This window comes from Bufo gargarizans, chromosome 1 (assembly GCF_014858855.1).
Source record: "Bufo gargarizans isolate SCDJY-AF-19 chromosome 1, ASM1485885v1, whole genome shotgun sequence".
Classification (NCBI taxonomy): domain Eukaryota; kingdom Metazoa; phylum Chordata; class Amphibia; order Anura; family Bufonidae; genus Bufo; species Bufo gargarizans.
In genome coordinates, this window is record NC_058080.1 from 592,760,342 (window position 1) to 592,782,658 (window position 22,317).

General features: G+C 41.2%; 1 protein-coding gene across 1 annotated transcript in view; it reads left to right on the top strand.

Annotated features, from left to right (window-relative positions):
- Positions 1-22,317, top strand: part of AIFM3 (apoptosis inducing factor mitochondria associated 3) — a 139,377-nt gene that overhangs the window by 33,255 nt on the left and 83,805 nt on the right. The window contains exons 12-15 of the mRNA XM_044290988.1: positions 11,496-11,567; positions 13,550-13,613; positions 14,663-14,739; positions 18,370-18,487. Of these exons, the coding sequence (XP_044146923.1) occupies positions 11,496-11,567; positions 13,550-13,613; positions 14,663-14,739; positions 18,370-18,487 (331 nt within the window). The remainder of the gene's footprint in view (positions 1-11,495; positions 11,568-13,549; positions 13,614-14,662; positions 14,740-18,369; positions 18,488-22,317) is intronic.

Consider the following 22,317-nt stretch of genomic DNA (forward strand, 5'->3'; position numbering starts at 1 on the left):
AGAGAAATTTTCAAATTTGCTAATTTTTACCTTTTTTTTGTTGTAAATTTGTTTTTGGTTTTTATAAATTAAAAATAAATATTTGACTCAAATTTACCACTGTCATGAAGTACAATATGTGACGAGAAAACAATCTCAGAATGGCCTGGATAAGTAAAAGCGTTTTAAAGTTATCACCACATAAAGTGACACATGTCAGATTTGCTAAAAATCGCCTGGTACTTAAGGTGAAAAATGGCAGGGTCCTGATGGGGTTAAAGTCAACAGGTTAAGGTTAGTGATCTGAGTATCAAACAAACAGCTAGCTAGTAAGGCTTAGAAAACCAGTCATAGGCACCTGTGGCCAGCAGCTGCCTGTGTAAATAGCCTGCCTCAGGAGGCATTTATTTATTGAGGAAAATGATCTAATAATATAAAGCTAGAACCAGCCCTGTACCTCAGTCCCCAACCTTTTTTGCACCAAGGTCCCCAACCCTTTTTGCACCAAGGACCAGTTTCATGCAAGACAATTTTCCCAGGGACCGGGGCTTAGGGGGTGCTGGTCGGCACTGACTGATTTACACGCATGACAAAACACAAGGTGCATATTAAAATATATAACACTATATAACGATGGGGTTAATGGCATCAGGTACATGTTGGAGTAACTTGCTGTTAATATGAAGCACATTGTTTTATCATTTTGGACCTGCATATGCCTCACAGTGACGTCCGATGCTCGCTCTTCCCTCAGTCAGCCTGCATGCCCAGTGACGAGGATGAAGCTCCTGCCCTCAGTCTCCTGCAGATCGCACTGGCGCAGCCCTCAGTGGGTACTGCGCCTGTGCAAGAGTTCGTTCGGCCGTGAGGGAGGGGGAGGAGAGGGATGAGAGGCTGTGGGAGGTTAGGCAGTCGGAAGAAAGGCGGGCTGGGCACTGTAAGAGGGGCATTACTGGGCACACTAAGGGGAACAAAACGCCCCTCTGGGCACCTTCAGGGCTAATTTTCATAATCCTAAAAGTCAATTTTCTCATAAACTACTGGACGGATTACAAGATAGAAGAGCACAGCCTATTCAAGGTAAGCTGTGCTGCATGACTGCTTTAAAATCCGATTTTGGGTTAGGGGAGGTGACAGAATCCCTTTAACCCCAAATCTTGCTGGCTGCCTGATACATGTTTTTTGCCTGCCTTTATTTTGAGGCAGGCTAATAATCTTGCAGTGTGTGGGACAGTGTGTGGGTACTTGCGCTTTTCAGAGCACTAATGGCTGGGGACTGGAGAACACAAGGATCAGGAGGAGGAGAAGGCTGCCGCCGTTCACCGAGCACAAGCTGAGACGGCGCAGCGGTAAACCCTCCCCATCCCATATCCTACTTTAATAGTAGACACACATTCATTGGTGGCAGTGGTGCGGCACCTCAGAGCCTGCTTATTGTATTGGGCTCTGCGTCATGGGAGGGAGGGATTCCCTCCGTCCCTCCCTCCGTCCCTCCCTCCGTCCCTCCCTCCTTCTCAACTGACTCTGGCCTGATGTGCATGTGGGGGCCTACTGTATGGATACATTCAAATATTACCTGCTCACATAGCAGCAAGATGCTACCAGATGATTGAATATTGGGTTCCCTGCAGCAACTTTGAGAATGTAGGTCTTGGGGAAAAGAGGACACTGGCTAGCTTTCCTCTGTACCTAAAAGTGATGTCAGCTATCTGATCATGTATAATAATTAGAGATGAGCAAATTTCTCAAAAATTCGATTCGGCCGGTTCGCCAAATTTTCCCAAAAAAGAATTTCATTGAAAAGCGGCTATTTTCTGGCTGCAGAGAGCCTTTATAGTGGTGTAGAACACTGTGCCTTGCAGCAACACGCATAGGGATTCTGCTGCGGTAGTGAAACAATACAGTGAGTCAGTATGACATGCAGATGACAGGCGTCGCTCTTAGAATCACTGCACACTTCACTTATTTGGGACATTATGGGGCCAAAACTGACTATGGGCCAAATAACTCAAGTGGGAACTCAGCCTCACAGGTCAATGTTAGTGCCAGGTATAAAGAACTGTGAAGAGGCCCAAGATCCTACTATAGCGTGAAAGAGCGCACTCTACACCAATTCACTGATTCCACATAGATTGAGGGACTGCAGCACCAGTAACTTGGCCAGGAGCACATTCAGCTTCTGCGCCGTTGGATGAGTGCATGCATACTGTTGTCTCTTGGCAATCTCTTGCCAAGAGATCGAAGACACGGCCGCTAGATGACACCGGGAGCTCAGGCCTCCCGCTGCGACTCCTGATGCCATGCCTCCTAACTCTGCTGTGACCTCTGCCTGCACCAGAAACATTTATGCCTCTGCCACTCCTCTGTGCATGGCCTGGCACTTCTCTGTCTGACATACTTTTAGCTGAACTAAATAAATTAAAAGCAAATTAAAACACCCCTAAAAGTGACGAAAATATTTTTCTTTCTGTACTGAAATAGGCCACAAAACGCTTTCAACACATATAACTGCAGAAGTGAACAGAGAATATATTTTTCTTTTTGTACTGAAATAGGCCACTAAACGCTTTTACAAAAAAACTGCACCAGTGAAGTGCATATATATATTTTTTTACTGTACTGAAATAAGCCACTAAACGCTTTTACCACAAATAACTGCACCTGTGAAGTGTGTATATATTTTTCTTTCTGTACTGAAATAGGTCACTAAACGCTTTAACACATATAATTGCAGAAGTGAACTTAGAATATATTTTTCTTTTTGTACTGAAATAGGCCACTAAACCATTTTACCACAAATAACTGCACCAGTGAAGTGTGTATATATGTTTCTTTCTGTACTGAAATAGGCCACTAAACTCTTTTGCCACAAATAACTGCACCAGTGAAGTGCGTATATATTTTTCTTTCTTTACTGAAATAGGCCATTAAATGCTTTTACCATAAATAACTGCACCAGTGAAGTGCGCATATATTTTTCTTTATGTACTGAAATAGGCCACTAAAAGCTATTACCAAAAATAAATGCAACAGTTAACTGCGTAAATATTTTTCTTTTTAGTACTGAAATACGTCACCAAATGCTTTCACCACAAATAACTGCCACAGTGAACTGCGTATATATTTTTCTGTTAGTACTGAAATACGTCACTAAACGCTTTCACCACCTATAACTTTATTTTTCTACAGATATAAGCCACTAAAGGCTTTTCAACATAGCACTTGCACCCCAAGAACAAATTGCTGAAATGACAGAGCTGTATAATGGCTATTTGGATCCCCAAATAATCTTTCCCTGCACTTGTAAATCGCTATTCTAGCACTGTCCCTAATGCCTTCTGACATCTCTCCCTGCACTAAAATGCTGTGAAATGATTCCTCCCTATCCTTTCCCTGCTCTTACAAATAATTTTTTTTTTTCTTTGTTCGCAATTAGGTTTTTCATATTGCTGTCCCTAGTGCCTTCTCGCGTCTTTCCCTGCACTCAGAACGCTGGAAAATGGCAGAATCTAAAATGGCTGCCGTATTTATAAGGCTGTGACATCGCAGGGCTGGCTGCTGATTGGCTGCATGCATGTCAATCTGGGTGATCCCGCCTTCCCAGAGTTCCTTGCCCCATGTCCTCAGTCCTCACACGTGTAGCCACCATTTTAGGAAAAATTGCGATGCGTTACCACAAAGCGCGAGGAAATTCGCATTTGTTGTGAATAGAATTTTTCCTGAAATTGTTTCACTTGTTCATCGGGTAATCGGCTGCACATTTAGACGGGCAGATTTTCTGGAATGAGCATTCCTGACAATAAGCCTGATTATCTGCCTGTCTAAATCCACCTTTAGGAATTAAGGAGATCTGGAGTCTAATTGGAAGAAGGGGGTGTGTATGTCCAAGTAGTGGGTCATAATTCCAAGTGTTAAATTGAGTCCTCTTTTTAATGACTAGAATGTTAGTTTGAATTCCCTATCTTTGTTGGTCTTTAAATTACTTTTCAGTAATACCTTTAAATCCATGATACTGTGGTCTGGTCCAGAGAAGTTTTGCCCCACAAGTGTATCCACATTTTTCTTTATTATGTGCCTATGTAAATTCATCCTTGATCCTAGATTTTACATGGTTTCCCCAATATATATTTCGTTATTGGGGCACTTTGTGAATTGTATCATGTACACCACATTTGGAGGACACGCATGAGAAAGTGTCAGTAATTTTGTAGTCCCATGTGTTGGATATGTGAACGATGTCTGTTGATAAGATATTGGTACAGATTTTGCATTTCTTACTATAACAAGTGAATGTGCCCATAGAATGGCCATACTTGTTTGGCTGCCTCCGAAGCTTTGGGTCTGGTCCTCAATTGCTCAGATGCGTCAGCATCCTGTATAGCAACCCGGTGGCTACTGATCAACGGAGCGTTATCGGCAGGGGTCGAGTGGAGGGGGAACGCGTGGGAACGGCGTTCCTGCACTTTTTTCATGCACTTTCCTGCACTTTTTTCACTACTTATACCTAGTGTCCCTTTCAAGCCTCAAGCCAGGAGAGTGCAGGGCAGGCTAAGCGGCTTCACAGCTGTCTGTGACTCCTCTCATGGCGCCCCGCCCCCTACTGACATCATCTCCTTCACTTCTTCTGTCGGCCTAATACGCTGCGAGTATGTTCAGTCACTTCGCAGCTGACACATAGGAGATAATTTAGAATGTCTTTAAGAAAAGTTTGTCCCTGGGATTCGAACTCACGACCTCTACACATCAGAGGCAAGGCATTTACCCTCACAGCCATGAATGCTGTCTAGGTAGTTGCTTAAAAAAAAAAATATAAGACTTCTACTTATACCTAGTGTACTGATACCTAGTGTACAACCATACACATGACAGCTGCCCACTGTGTATGGATGTAGCAGAGCTGGGTGTGTTGGGGCAGCTGTCATGTGTATGGTTGTACACTAGGTATCAGTACACTAGGTATCAGTAGAAGTCTTATTTATTTATTTTTTAGCAATTATCTAGACAGCTTTCATGGCTGTGGGGGTAAATGCCTTGCCTCTGATGTGTAGAGGTCATGAGTTCGAATCCCAGGACAAACTTTTCTAAAAGTGTTTTTTTTTTTTTAAGACTCCTACTGATACCTAGTGTACTGATACCTAGTGTACAACCATACACATGACAGCTGCCCCAACACACCCAGCTCTGCTACATCCATACACGGTGGGCAAAGTTACCTACAGTAGAAGTCTTATATATTTTTTTTTAAGTTATTAGCTAGACAGCTTTCATAGCTGTGAGGGCATATGCCTTGCCTCTGATGTGTAGGGGTCATGAGTTCGAATCCCATGACAAACTTTTCTAAAAGTGTTTTTTTTTTTTTTTTTAAATACCGGACTGTTACTTTACTGCCACGGGGGAGGCGGGCTATTGGCGCCATGATACTGGCACATGAAGGGGGTAGGAGAGAGGAACTTGATACTAGCACATTAGGGGACAGGGGGAGAGGATGGCACTATGATATTGTGTTTTGATCACAATGTGTACATTTGGCTCAGTCCGCAGCTACACAAATTACAGCGTGCTAGATTTTCTGTGCTTTTTTTTTTTTTTGGAGGGGGGGGGGGGTTGCAGTGGATCTTGGGTGAGTTCCCACACTTTTTTTCCCAGGACTTGACCCCTGGTTATCGGAAAGTTTCCCCCTTCACAGAGGAACGAGACAGGGCTGCCCCTTGTCACCACTCCTATTTGCCTTGGCAATTGAAACCTTGGCCATTAGTGTGAGAAACAGTAATAACATAACCGGAATTACCATGGGTGGCTTTGATAGATGAATTTGGGGATTAGTCAGGTCTGAGAATTAACTGGGGGAAATGGGTGTACATGCCACTGGGCAGGGCCAAATGGAATGGCCCCTCTCATGTTGTCCAACTGAAAGTAGTGGACACATTTAAATATCTAGGAATCAAAATCACTAAGCGACACTCTCAGGCTCTATCACTTAATATTTGCCCATTAATTTAGCACATTCGGAACAAATTTAAAAACTGGAACTCTTTACCTATCTCAGTGGCAGGACGCATTAACTTAGTCAAAATGATCATACTCCCAAAAGGTTTTTTATGCTGTTCAGCACTCAGAAACACCCATACCCAAATCAGTTTTCAAAGAATTAGACTCCATGACTAGGGTCTTTATTTGGGGCAGATCCCGAGCTAGAGGGAGGTATGGCCCTACCGGATTATTTTATATATTATTTAGCTGGCCAGATACGGCTTATTAACACCTGGTTCACAACAGAAGACATACCTACTTCAGAGTACTTCTTAAAACTTACCTAAACTGTACATAATACTCTATGGTCGATATTAGAAGGGTCACCTAAGTTCCAAAGGTCAATGCTACCACTGCATAAATTGGCACAGACGGTTTGGAAAGAGGCTAAATTACTGGCCAAATTTGCAGAGGTTGTCTCAGACATACCTTTGTGGGAAAATCAGTCCATGCCAAGTTTGCAGGGGGATGATGGAAGCGGACAGATGGAAATCGGCGGGAGCTAAAACCCTTGGTGATATCTATGATAAAGGAATTATAATGACATTTGAGACTTTGGCACAAAAGTTCAACATACCGCGTACCCATCATACTTGCAACTTAGGGCTGCAAAACAGTAAATTTCCACATAACAGAGTTTCCAAATACCCACTTATAGGAGTTGTCAAAACCCAGGGTCCCAGAGGCTTAGTATCGGCAATCTACTCGCACTTAGTACAAGCAAAGATCAGTGCAAACCCCCTCCAAGTAATAGACAAATGGAAAAGAAGGATACCCACACTCACAGATAAATCCATAATGACTTTATTGGAATCACATTTTCAAGTATTACCCGCAATCAATAACAAAATATTCCAATTATATATCATTCATCAGACATATCTAACACCAGCTAGGATGTATAGAATGGGCAGAGTGTCATCCACAGCATGCCCGTGGTGTGCGGAACTGGAGGCGGATTTCTGGCACATGATTTGGACTGCACCCCGATAGCTATGTTTTGGAGGGAGGTGATTGATCTTCTTTCCTCTTTACTGCCCGTTCGGGCACCCTGCACTCCTGAGGTCTGCCTGTTAGGAATACTGAATGAAGATAATTAGGATCACTATATGACAATATTCCTGAGGGAATCCCTGTTTATGGCACATAAATGTATTGCTCTGAGATGGTACAGCCCCAGTACACCGAACTTGACCATGTGGAAATTACAGATAAATCAGATCCTACCATATGTAGTACTAGTATACAAACATCGCAACAAACCACAAATATTTGATAGAGTTTGGGGCCTGTGGTGTGGGGCAGCACAAACTATGTATTCAACCTCAAGACTGCGACAAGCCATATCAGCAGCTCGAGGAAGCGTAGTTTATTCGGTTTAATGGGGATACCTGTACATATTAAAATTCACTAAATGTCAATTGAAGAAATAGGGAGTATGTAACATTGCAATGGCTGGTTAGAGAAACTGTTTAGACGGTTGCTATATTTTTTGTTTACATTGTTTTCTGTATCAAGAGAATTGGACCACATAGGTCTTTTGATTTCTATATCTATACTGTATTCGGCAACAAGTATATGATGCTGTTGTTTTTCGAATTCACTTAAAAAAAAAAAAAAAAGGGAATGTGCCCATCTCTGGTGGTGATGACAGGGCACTTCTGACTAGGTCTTAATTCTGATGGGCGATTTTAGGCAGGGAGAGAAAACTCTGGGAATTTAAATTGATAACAGTATTCCAGTCACTGAAAAGAGGACTCAATCTAACACCTGGATTTATGACACTACACGAACACCCCCGACTGACTCCAGATCTCCTTAATTTCTAAGGGTACGTTCACATATACAGCAGACTCTCTGGTGGTCTGTTCCAGCATACAATATTTTTTTTGTCCTCCCGAAAGCCAGCATTTATGCTGGAAACCAGACGAATCACTGACAGATCCATTATAGTCAATGAGGATCTGGCGGTTCTATATTGGATATGGTAAAATCCGGTAGTCTGTTACTCTGCCGGAATAGACTACTGAAGTTCATGGCACATATGTGAACCTAGCCTAAGTCTTAGCGTACACACAACAGTAAAAAAAACGGCCATGAAATTCACACTGTCTATTTTTCAACCAGTTTTGCATCCACTTTCTGGCCATCTGGCTGTTTTTAATAGCCATTTTGCATGTGCTTTTAACGGCCATTAAAAATTACCATTTTTTTCATTACCTTTTAAAAAAAAAAAAATTCCAACCCCTGCCGTGTACATAATGTCCACCATAGTGGCCCTAGCAGTAATAATGTCTCCAATAGTGGCCCCCAGCAGTGGTAATGTTACCCCATAGTGTCTCCCAATGTCCTCCATTGTGGTCCTCGGCCACCAATGTTCCCCACAGTAGTCCTTACCCCCCCCCCCCCCCAAAAAAAAATGATTACTCACCTCATCCACTTGCATGCGCAGAGGCAGTTGCTCCTCTCTTAATGCTGAAGGACCTGCCAAAGGACTTGTGCTCATGCGTGACGACGTCACCATGTGCTCCCAGCATGATTGCTGGGAGCACATGGTGACATCATCACGCTTGAGCGTAGGTCCTTCAGCGCCGAGAGAGGAGCGACTGCCTCTGCAAATGCAAGTAGAAGAGGCAAGTACATTTTTAACCCCTAAAAAGCCACTTTGCACTAGTGTACCCATTTTTAATGGCCATAAAAACGGTCCCAATGATTTCAATGTAGTCTGTTTGGCCATGAAAAATGACAAAAATAGGACAGCTGCTATTCACCGGCTGTTAAAAACCACATTGTGAATAGCCCAATTGACTTTAATTTGTTCTAAAAAACAGCTGTGTGAATGTAGCCTAAACCTCTATCACCTGCCCATCGGTAACAATAACTTAGTTTTATTGCTCTGTCTTATCTTAATGTATCACCTCATGTACAAATGTCTGTAACATCTTTTAAAATGTTGTGTCTTTCCAACAATCATTCATTTGACTGCTGCCTGATGAAGGAGCCTCTGTGGTCTGAAAGCTTGCAAACATAATTTTTCTGTTTGGCCAAAAAAGGTATTACTGCTCAAGATGTTTGCATTACTGCCTCTTCATCTAGCCATTGAGGTTCCTTGCTGTACCTTGCTATGGGACCATACAAATTCTAGTTATGCCTCTGGCTGTCCCCTGTATTCTTGCTAGCAGAAATGGAGGAGATGAATGGAGTGGAAGCAGTGCATGTGCATGGCCTACTGCTTGCAAGTCTATGGGCGATACAATGGTTGAGACTGGAGAGACTGTAATGGAGAGTGTCACCACTTAGCTCCGATTATCTCTTCCTGGCCTGATTATAAAAAAAACAGGTGACATAGGATCCCTTTTTTCAAAATCGGTGGGTGTGTCGGGCGTTAAACCACCATTTATGTAAAGGTAGTTATGCACATTAGATGATTTTGGACCAAAATACCACAGCTGGGGTCCTTTGACAACATTTCTAATCATTGGATGACTCTTAGAAGCAGAGCTGTACACAGATCTTCTAGGGACCCACAGCAAAACATTGTTTGGCCCCCACCAAGTAAGAAGTCTGCAAATGTAAAAAAAAATTTTTTTTATAAAGTGGAGGAAATTTTTTTAATGAAAAAAGTCACCAACTTTACTCGACTTTTGTGTTGGAAAATATGGAGCAGGTGCATTATTAACAAAGCACACATTATATAAATATGTCTGTGATGCTTCCCCTGACACAATATATTCTAAAACTGTCCACTAGGGGGAGCTCCAACTGCATGCTCACTCCATCTCCTCCATGGCTGTGACCAAATGTCCAGGATGAACCGAAATACTAGTGTTGGCCCTATGACTGTTATGCTTGGAGCATCTTAACAAAAGATGAACACCTTGCATTTCATTTGCTACATGTGCCGTGTTATATGATTCACTACGATTTGAGGATTTTTCCTCACCACAGAGCGCTATTCTCCAGAGTGCTGACCAAGAATTGTTATAGTTGTCTGCATCCATGGCAGGTATGCCACTGGTTAGACGTAGCCATCAATTTCTGTGAGACCAGGCTACTTTCTATTGGGTGTGTTGTTGTCCCAACTCTGCTTCAGTGGGAGACGTTGGAAAAAAGAAGGGTTAGGCGTGCTTAATTTCAACATTCTCAATCCTTTTGTTCTCAGGAAAATGAGCTGCCAATAGAGGTGTCTAGCAGTTGGGTCCGCATTCAACTGAACGTTTGGCTTACAGCCATCTAAAGTATATGAGCAGCCTAACACTTCTTACCTACACGAAGACATTGCCCTTAAAAATACATGTCACTAGATAATAAATGAGTGCATACACGTTTGTATTTCGCTATCTGTGTACAGTATAACCTATTTATCATCCAGTCAATGATGGTCATGACAAATTATCATTGTTTACTTTGTATCATTATAATGCGTATACTGTCAGTAGGTTATTCTAGTGGGAATCTGTGATCTCTCCACTTGTCTGATTATGTTAATGACAGAGCTAGATGTGACAGGAGCTGTGTTATCTTGTTAATATGAGAAAAGAAGCAATCAGGAAGCCAAAAAATGTAAAGGCAGTGGAAGGGACAAAAGAACAATGATCAGGCTTATAGCAGTGTGAGGGAGCTATATGAAACAAAGTTCTTCTATTCTACAGGGTGGGCCATTTATATGGATACACCTTAATAAAATGGGAATGGTTGGTGATATTAACTTCCTGTTTGTGGCACATTAGTAGATGTGAGGGGGGAAACTTTTCAAGATGGGTGGTGACCATGGTGGCCATTTTTAAGTCGGCCATTTTGAATCCAACTTTTGTTTTTTCAATAGGAAGAGGGTCATGTGACACATCAAACTTATTGGGAATTTCACAAGAAAAACAATGTTGTGCTTGATTTTAACGTAACTTTATTCTTTCATGAGTTATTTACAAGTTTCTGACCACTTATAAAATGTGTTCAATGTGCTGTCCATTGTGTTGGATTGTCAATGCAACCCTCTTCTCCCACTCTTCACACACTGATAGCAACACCGCAGGAGAAATGCTAGCACAGGCTTCCAGTATCTGTAGTTTCAGGTGCTGCACATCAGCATATCCTGTGCAGATACGAGATGTGCAGCACCTGAAACTACAGATACTGGAAGCCTGTGCTAGCATTTCTCCTGGCCTCTTCAAACAGCTCACCATCAGGGATGCTGGGTGTCGGACCACCAATAAGACACTGATGATCTTTCCTGAGGATAGGTCTTCAATATTGTACTTCCAGAAACCCCCATTAACAGACTTCTTTCTTAGTCCTGTTGTATTTGAATATGGCTCTCAATCTATAACAGGCTTTGAGTCCTCTCATTTAGACTGGAGCCACAAAAACTCTGTAATGTGTTTGTGCCATTCAAGGTACAGTAACAGTATAATTGCAATGTTCTATGCAAAACGTAAAGTTTTCGTTAAAAATGTTAAATTGATATATATATTTTTTTTCTATCTAAGATGTTTGAAAGTAACAGAGTGAAGTTTTACATGCAGACAGAAGTTTCTGAACTGAGGGAACAAGAAGGAAAGGTATCTATCAATCTTTTTATCTATCTAAAAAAAAAAGAAGAAAAACTGCAGCACTTCCAATGTGGTGAAAGAAAAAAGTCCTTTATTCACCCGTGCAACGTTTCAGTCCACTTACTGGGACTGTTATCAAGGGCACAGGCTTTTTTGTTTATCATAAAACATTGATGGGCGGAAACTTCCGCCCGGCAGTGTGTTCGGTGATGTCACCGGCTCTGATGGGAGGGCTTTAGCGCTGCCCTAGTCGTTTTACTGGCTAGGGCAGCGCTAAATCCCGCCCATCAGTGCCGGTGACGTCATAGGGCTTCCTGGCAACCCCATGGAGAGCGGTATGTCACCGGATCTCCAAAAAATGCCTTTGCCCTGCGCAATTTAGCGCAGGGCAAAGGAGAGCATCGGAGCATGAACTGCTCCGATGCTCAAGTCAGGGGGGCTGCTGGGGGGGGGGGGGGGGGAAATGAACCCGGACAACCCCTTTAAGTAATGGTTAGTGCTGCCTTGGACTTCCTTTTTTTTAACCTATCTATCTATCTATCTAGCATCTACATGTATCTATCTATATTTTTGCAGTCTGCAAAGGAGTCTATCAATCTTACTGAGGTCTCCACTCTTGTTAATTTTACTTTAATTAGCTATAGTTTATGCCTTGTATTAAAATACTTGATTTTTGCTTTTTTTTTTATGACATATGTACAGTGAAATGAAATAAATTCCTGAAAACTTTTGACACATATATCGGGCAAAACCAAGCAGTAGCATATGCATGTGGCCCCCGTACTCAGGGGACCATAGACACTGTGTGACAATGCATGATTCTTATAGGTGAGAATACCTCCAAAAACATATCGGGCCAGATTTATCATGACTCTGACAGCTCACGCCACTTTAACATATGGCTAAAGTCAGTTTTAGCCAAGTCAGATTTATGATCGGCCCTTTAAGACTGTAATAAATGTGGTTTGACGGTAGCAGTTTATCCGTCAGTAAGCAGCTTTACAAAAGTCGCACATCTTTATGAAAAAATCGCATGTTTTTATGAAAAAGTCGCATGTTCTATTAAAAAGTCTCATAAGATAAGCATGGTCCTCACTGGAGTGAAATTGCGACTTTTATGCGACTTTTTAAATAGTCCCAATAGTAAATCTGTCTAGAGATTCATTTACATAAGAAAACACGCCCACTTTCAGAAAACTGGCGAGCATAGTGCAGAGCAGAAAAAAGTCGCAAATTTGTGCGCAGTTTTAGCGTTTGGGACTTTTTTGGGACTTTTTCACTCCATTATTCTGACCTGAGCTAATGATAAATCTGGCCCATCATGTTTCATTTCATTGGGGCTTGATGGCATTCCTGACATTCCTATCATATGTGCTAAACGTAAACCCTCTACTTTTGTCACTATCTACCATACAGTGGCATATGTCACCAATAAGATCCCATGCAACAAAAATCTATACAATGTGGCAATTCCCCCCCCCCCCCCCCAATTTTTTGGGTCCCTCTAATTTATACTGGTATACATAAACTGTTTCTTTAATAAGCCTACAACACATTGATTTATGGATGTATTTTCAGATCATGTGACACCCGATGTGACTCGCTATGTGGACAGGAAGTCAGTTTCTTTGGCCATTTCCATTTGAGCTGTGATTTCATTCTCAGGAATGAATAAAGAAACTGACTTCCTGTTCACACATCAGACACTGCGAGCGAGTCACATCGGGTGCCACATGATCTAAAAATACATCAATAAGTCAATATGTAAGTTTGTTAAAACAAACAGTTATGTATACAAGCTCACTAATAACCAGAAGCATAAAAAAAAATTTCGGGGATTATATCTAAGTTTTTTATGTAGAAAACAGAGCTCAAATATAGCAGAGGAGCACATGGACAAGTGTCTATATACTCTTACTGAAGTATTCTTGAGTAAGTATTTTGTCCTTATATTTTGTCTAGTTTCATGTCTTGAATATTATACCTTTCAGCTGAAAGAAGTGGTGCTGAAGAGTGGGAAGGTTCTACGAGCAGATGTTTGTGTCATTGGAATAGGTAAGATGTATGTTTAATAGAAAGTAATGCCTCTGAACTGTCTCAAATAAAATCCTAACTGCTGTATACAGAGCTTTTAAACAGACATTAGGGGGAATTTATCAAGGCCTGTATTTTGGTTTTATGCCGAAATTCTATTTTGTTGCACAAATGCTAATTTTCTAAAAGTTGCAAAAATTTTGCAGTTTTACTCCAGTAGGGGGTGGCCTAAAACTGCAGTAACAGTAACAAACTGCTGTTTGTAGACATACAAGCGGTCATTTATGATCAGATATTAGGTATCTGACGCAGATTCGGTCGTAAAGGGTATTTGAGGCCGAATCTGCGACTTCTTCCATTTCCACGCCAACGTATGCCAGTTCTAAAAAAGGGTGTGTGCCATGGATGGGGAAGGGGGTGGTCCGGCAGGCCTGTCTGACTTATCATTTTCTATACCAGGCTGGTTCCTCTACATAACTTGGGCACATCGAGCGCTAGCTCAGGGGTATTAAGACCGGCGTCTAAAACATCGGTCTTATTAAATGACCCTAACGTTATTTGAATGTGCACCAAATTTATCAAGCAACCTGTAAAGTTTGATACATTTAGGACAAATTACAGCCAGATAGACGGAAGGAAAATTGACAAAAAATTCCCCTCAAGATATATCAACTCCATATTTTTCTTGCTACTTTTCCTAAAATATTATTTTACTAAAGTCACATTGAGCTTTTTAAAATACTTTAAAAATAATGCCTTGAAGTTCAAGAATTTTTAATGAAGTACATTTTGCACATGCATTTTTTCTCAGATTTTTATTTCAAATACAAAAGCCTAAAAGCCTGAGCGTCATATGCTACTATATGTATGTGTAGAGTGCTATACATTGCAGTCTTCAACCAGAAACATGTGTTGGGAAATACTGTGCCAGTGTATGCCTCCCATGGAAAGAAAAATAATACGTAAACAGAGCCTTGCTACTTCTTCCTTGTACAGAATCCCTGTGTACCTCCTGTATGGTGGATGAAGCCAAAACAATAAACTAATTGCAAACAATAATTGTATTTTAGGAGCAAGTCCAACAACAGGTTTTCTAAAACAGAGTGGTATGACCATTGATTCCAAAGGATACATTCCTGTTAACAAGGTAAAATTGTGGATTGATTAAAGTTGAGACTACATTTGCAGTGACCCAGGAAGAGGATAGTAGAGAAGAGGATAGGAGTGATAAGAATGGTGGTAGTAGTTACTCTGACACTATCCTGAGCCATGCAATGATAGGAAAGACACACCTTTCTTCCCTTCAGGGCACACCCTGGTTTTAGGTTTCTCCTGCCTGGTAGTGGTTCAGGGTGACCTTGATGGTGATGGATTGTGTGGTGCAAAGCAGGGTACCTTGCAGCACTGGAAGAGGCAATCGTGAGACAGTTTTGTAGCAGAACAGTTCTTTACTAAAGAATCAAGTTCAAGCATATCAGTAACAGCATGCATGGACCAGCAGATGTTACACAAATGTGCTTTGTAAAAGTTCTTAGAGGTTACACAGCTGCAGTCAGAGTTAACAGGCATGGTAGTGTCTTTGGAGTTATTGCACTCCACTAGCTGACTGTTGTTCAAGTATCCAGGAATAAAGGGATTCTATATTAGAAAGTTAAGTGAGATGATGCAACCACGGGTAGGTCTCCAACGTCCGTCATAATGTGGCACCGTTTGTATACTGGTTGTCCTACTCACAGCAAAAGATTCACCACAAATGTCCTCTGTTGGATATGGATAGTTACGTAGGTGATCAATCTGCACTCCGGGTGTTTCCAGGCACTGTAAGACTTGACACAGGGCTATGGAGGCTAGAGGTCCTTGTTGGACAATTCTCCACAGGCTTTTCCATGCACCACTTTGGCATCTGGCATACTCCTTTGCAATAGCACTGGAGCTGTCCTCCTCTTTGCTGTTTAGTGCTTGCCTTTGGCTGGTTCAATCCAGAGCAGGATTCAGCTAACTGAGCTCCTCTCACCAAACTTGGCAGAGCTGCTCCCTCATGGGTCGAGGGTGAAAACAGACTGGAAGGTATGGCCTGTTAAATCTACACTGAAAATGCATACATACACATTTAATCACAGTTTTTACCTTTTTAGCATCCCTTTACATATAAAAGCACATACAACCCATTTGCAGTGTATTACTGCTGCTCATTAGAGTGCATCAGCCTTTGAGAAGAGAGGCGCATGATTAAATGTCTGTGCAGTTAACCTGCACCCGGCTATTAGCATTTTGCCCAATAATACAGGAACTCTGGCCTCTGTTGAGGACAGACTGGCCATCTACTAAGAAAAAAACATACCTTACAGCTGGGTATCCATAGTTGTACATTGAGAGAGAAGTATACAAAGAGAGAGAGAGAGATGTATTGAATCTTAATCCCCTGTGGCTGAATTAGACAGAGAAATTACAGGCTCGTTGACTCAGGAAACATCTAGACCTCTCTGCCACCTTTGCAGCCTATGGAATTTTAAGAACTGTGAAAACTGCAACCTGTACAAGATCTGCCGTTCCATGCATAATCTGAATTGGGATTACGGCTGTGAGTACATATACAGGGAGTGCAGAATTATTAGGCAAGTTGTATTTTTGAGGATTAATTTTATTATTGAACAACAACCATGTTCTCAATGAACCCAAAAAACTCATTAATATCAAAGCTGAATATTTTTGGAAGTAGTTTTTAGTTTGTTTTAAGTTTTAGCTATTTTAGGGGGATATCTGTGTGTGCAGGTGACTATTACTGTACATAATTATTAGGCAACTTAACAAAAAACAAATATATACCCATTTCAATTATTTATTTTTACCAGTGAAACCAATATAACATCTCAACATTCACAAATATACATTTCTGACATTCAAAAACAAAACAAAAACAAATCAGTGACCAATATAGCCACCTTTATTTGCAAGGACACTCAAAAGCCTGCCATCCATGGATTCTGTCAGTGTTTTGATCTGTTCACCATCAACATTGCGTGCAGCAGCAACCACAGCCTCCCAGACACTGTTCAGAGAGGTGTACTGTTTTCCCTCCTTGTAAATCTCACATTTGATGATGGACCACAGGTTCTCAATGGGGTTCAGATCAGGTGAACAAGGAGGCCATGTCATTAGATTTTCTTCTTTTATACCCTTTTTTGCCAGCCACGCTGTGGAGTACTTGGACGCGTGTGATGGAGCATTGTCCTGCATGAAAATCATGTTTTTCTTACCTTGCAGACTTCTTCCTGTACCACTGCTTGAAGAAGGTGTCTTCCAGAAACTGGCAGTAGGACTGGGAGTTGAGCTTGACTCCATCCTCAACCCAAAAAGGCCCCACAAGCTCATCTTTGATGATACCAGCCCAAACCAGTACTCCACCTCCACCTTGCTGGCGTCTGAGTCGGACTGGAGCTCTCTGCCCTTTACCAATCCAGCCATCTGGCCCATCAAGACTCACTCTCATTTCATCAGTCCATAAAACCTTAGAAAAATCAGTCTTGAGATATTTCTAGGCCCAGTCTTGACGTTTCAGCTTGTGTGTCTTGTTCAGTGGTGGTCGTCTTTCAGCCTTTCTTACCTTGGCCATGTCTCTGAGTATTGTACACCTTGTGCTTTTGGGCACTCCAGTGATGTTGCAGCTCTGAAATATGGCCAAACTGGTGGCAAGTGGCATCTTGGCAGCTGCACGCTTGACTTTTCTCAGTTCATGGGCAGTTATTTTGCGCCTTGGTTTTTCCACACGCTTCTTGCGACCCTGTTGACTATTTTGAATGAAAAGCTTGATTGTTCGATGATCACGCTTCAGAAGCTTTGCGATTTTAAGAGTGCTGCATCCCTCTGCAAGATATCTCACTATTTTTGACTTTTCTGAGCCTGTCAAGTCCTTCTTTTGACCCATTTTGCCAAAGGAAAGGAAGTTGCCTAATAATTATGCACACCTGATATAGGGTGTTGATGTCATTAGACCACACCCCTTCTCATTACAGAGATGCACATCACCTAATATGCTTAATTGGTAGTAGGCTTTCGAGCCTATACAGCTTGGAGTAAGACAACATGCATAAAGAGGATGATGTGGTCAAAATACTCATTTGCCTAATAATTCTGCACGTAGTGTATGTACACTTTGCCATCAGTAAAAACTGTTGTTATTTCACAAAACCAGCCTTGTTTTTGCATGCACCGACACCTGCATTGCCACAGCCTATATTATATATTGCACCTTTCTTGCCTCCAGTGAACCCTGCCTTATACCCCAAAACATGCCAATGCCAAGGGTGCCCCAACTACCACCAGGCAGGAGGCTCCCCCAAAACTAGGGTGTGCCCCAAGGGAAAGAAAGGGTGCGCCCCTCCTATCACTGTTAAGGCCCAGGGAGTGTCTGAATGATGATCTCCATTATTACTCCTATCATTGCCACCATTGACACTCTCTTCCTCTCGCTCTCCCCTCCCGAGCTTGCTGTAGTTCTAAAAAAAAAATACATTTAACATAAAGACTTGACTTAAGCAATAGGTAATTTTCTGTCAATACATTTTTTTTAAATGGAACCTAGACATAACAATTTTTTATCTACTTCCACTTTTGCTACAGTCCTACGTATTCATCCAGTTATTATAGCAAATGGATTGGGCACTGTACAAAATAGATATTGTACATGTAAAAGAATGAACGACTTGACCAAACTAATACAATCGGATATGTTATGACATGTACTGACATTATACAACATAATATTCCTCTCCTCTAGATGATGCAGACCAATGTTCCCAGTGTCTTTGCTGCAGGAGATGTTGTAACTTTCCCTCTGGCTTTCCGAAATAACAAAAAAGTCAATGTTCCTCATTGGCAGATGGCACATATGCAAGGTATTTATAACTACACAGTAACAAAGTGCCTTATGATCCACTACTCAGGCATCCATCCAACTATATAGCAAGTGTATATAGAGACTCCTAATACCTTAGGAAAGTGAGCATACAGAGGCCAGATACTTTGGCATACAGCCTGCATAATAAACAGACTAATATCAAGAATATTAATACCTAAAGCAAATGAATTGATAAGGTGTTTTATATCCTCCTCTGTTTCTACGGTTCTTAAATACATTAGCAACAGCACTATGTGATCATAAAATCACAAAGATGTCACATCACAAGGGGTGCCAATGGGAGCAGGGGTGGTCTATGGCAAAGGTGTGCTGCATCCCCTTTAAAGGGTTTGTCTGGCATTGGACCCCAAAACATCCCTGTGTTGCTCTATTTCTGGACACTTCTGGTCCTCATTGAACCATAAGTGGCTTGGGCCTGTGACCGCTGCAGCCAATCACTTGCCTCACTATTAGACTAGAATGTCTAGTCTAGAATGACATGTCACTGTGCTATAGATGTGCCGTTCTAGCACTAGTGACTTCTGCGGCCATGGATTAGCCACAGAGGTCATAACACCAAGCAACTTCAAGTTTGGCAGTTAACTGTGGATGGCAGGACTGTGGACATGTGTGTTGTTTCTTTTTTACTTGGTCACAGGTTACCCCCATTGGAGTTGTCACCTCCTTGGTTGGTCAACCCCATTAAGGTTTCTTCTTACGATGCAGTGGCTGTGGCTTCAACATCACTGTTTTGATAACGTCATTGTTAAGATCACCAAGGGAATTGCCACGGACTAGGGCTGGTAGGTCCCCTGTAGGGAATCGGGGGGTGGTGACATCATAGAGGTGTTGTTGTCTTTATAGGCCCTGGCAACACAGGAGCAGGTGTAGCCCACCCCAGAGGCTTTTGATGTCCCCTATAATGCTCCATAGTGGGTGATGATTTCAGGACAGACAACGTCACTACCTGGGTGGTGTCTATGCTGATAACATCATCCAGGCTCATTCTTATGCTACTACAGTATAAGCTGCCGGTTTTGGGAGTATGACAAATCCAAGTAGAAGGGGAAAACATTCTGCTATCTCTGGCAGTCTACATAGAATATGCTTAATAGTGTATCTCTAATAACCAGTGCACCTGCTGTCTAAAACTGCTTTAAACACTGCCCCCAACATGTTTCGCCAGCTAACCTGGCGCCTTGAGGGGATTCAGGCAGAGTGTGCTTAGAGGGGGCAGGAATGGTCTTTTAAATCCTCTGGTCTTGACCTCATTAGCCTTAAAGGGCTTCTGTCACCCCACTAAAGTCATATTTTTTTTTTGGGGGGCTACCTAAATTCCTTATACTGCGATATATCAATATACAATGCTCTTACTCATTTTCGTTCAGCAGTTTCTTAAAAAAACAGACTTTTATAATATGTAAATTACCTCTCTACCAGCAAGTAGGGCGGCTACTTGCTGGTAGCAGCCGCATCCTCCTTTCATGAAGACGCCCCCTCCTCATGTTGATTGACAGGGCCAGCGAACGCACTCGTCCTCTGGCTAGCCCTGTCTGCGTTCAAAATCTGGCGCCTGCTCCGTACCGGTCTTCAGTCGGCGCAGGCGCACTGAGAGGAGGACGCTCGCTCGGCTGCTCCCTCCTCAGTAGTGTTGAGCGCGAATATTCGAATATCGAATTTTTTTCGCGAATATCGGCACTTCGCTAATTCGCGAATATTTCGAATATAGTGATATAAATTCGATATTTCGAATATAGTTTTTTTTTTTTTTTTTATTGTTATATTTTTTTCTTTCCCACTTCCCTAAAGTTGTTCTTACCTGTCCTTTGGATTCCTGGCTTCCTGGCTGCTCCAGTCAGTGCCCGTTGCCGCTTCTGCCGACTTCCATGCTCATGGAGCGTCCCCATCGCCATGGGAACATCTCCATATTCTAGAATGTACTGTCGGATTTGAGAATTACGTTGAAATCGCAATTCGATTATTTCAAGTTATAATAATCGAATTTCGATTTTTTAACTTAGCACTGCTATAGACCATATTAGGCTAGAATTAACCAATATGGAATATAGCAGTGCTAAGTTAAAATCGAAATTCGATTATTATAACTTGAAAAAATCGAATTGCGATTTCAACGTAATTCTCAAATCCGACAGTACATTCTAGTATATGGAGTCGTTCCCATGGTGATGGGGACGCTCCATAAGCATGGAATATGGCTTCAATGGCTTGGTAGAATTAGCGAATTGACGAATATATTCGTTATATTCCACAAAACGAATATAACGAATGTATTCGTCATATTCCACAAAACGAAGATAACGAAGTATTCTGCATCTTCGTTTTAGCTACCTATTCGTCAATTTCGCTAATTCTAGCAATGATATAGGAAAGTTGACTATAGACGACAGCTAAGTATAATTCGCTATGCGATTATATGACTGCTTTTTTTTATAAATAGTATAATTATAATAATTATCAGGTATTATAATTATTCTATTTATTTAAAAAAAAGCAGTAATATAATCGCATAGCGAATTAAACTTAGCTGTCTCTATAGTCAACTTTCCTATATCATTGCTAGAATTAGCGAAGTTGATGAATAGGTAGCTAAAACGAAGATGCAGAATACTTCGTTATCTTCGTTTTGTGGAATATGACGAATACATTCGTTATATTCGTTTTGTGGAATATAACGAATATATTCGTCAATTCGCTAATTCTACCAAACCATTGAAGCCATATTCCATGCTTATGGAGCGTCCCCATCACCATGGGAACGACTCCATATACTAGAATGTACTGTCGGATTTGAGAATTACGTTGAAATCGCAATTCGATTTTTTCAAGTTATAATAATCGAATTTCGATTTTAACTTAGCACTGCTATATTCCATATTAGTTAATTCTAGCCTAATATGGTCTATAGCAGTGCTAAGTTAAAATCGAAATTCGATTATTATAACTTGAATTAATCGAATTGCGATTCCAACTTGGACCTGGTTTACTATATGGTTGGCTTCAATGGCTTGGTAGAATTAGCGAATTGACGAATATATTCGTTATATTCCACAAAACGAATATAACGAATATATTCGTCATATTCCACAAAACGAAGATAACGAAGTATTCTGCATAGCTACCTATTCATCAACTTCGCTAATTCTAGCAATGATATAGGAAAGTTGACTATAGAGACAGCTAAGTATAATTCGCTATGCGATTTATATGACTGCTTTTTTTTTTAAATAAATAGAATAATTATAATACCTGATAATTATTATAATTATACTATTTATAAAAAAAAGCAGTCATATAATCGCATAGCGAATTATACTTAGCTGTCGTCTATAGTCAACTTTCCTATATCATTGCTAGAATTAGCGAAATTGACGAATAGGTAGCTAAAACGAAGATGCAGAATACTTCGTTATCTTCGTTTTGTGGAATATGACGAATACATTCGTTATATTCGTTTTGTGGAATATAACGAATATATTCGTCAATTCGCTAATTCTACCAAGCCATTGAAGCCATATTCCATGCTTATGGAGCGTCCCCATCACCATGGGAACGACTCCATATACTAGAATGTACTGTCGGATTTGAGAATTACGTTGAAATCGCAATTCGATTTTTCAAGTTATAATAATCGAATTTCGATTTTAACTTAGCACTGCTATATGCCATATTAGGCTAGAATTAACGAATATGGAATATAGCAGTGCTGTTAAAATCGAAATTCGATTTTTATAACTTGAATTAATCGCATTGCTATTTCAATAGGAGAGTAGCCTTTAAGTTAAAATCGAAATTCGATTATTTAAATCG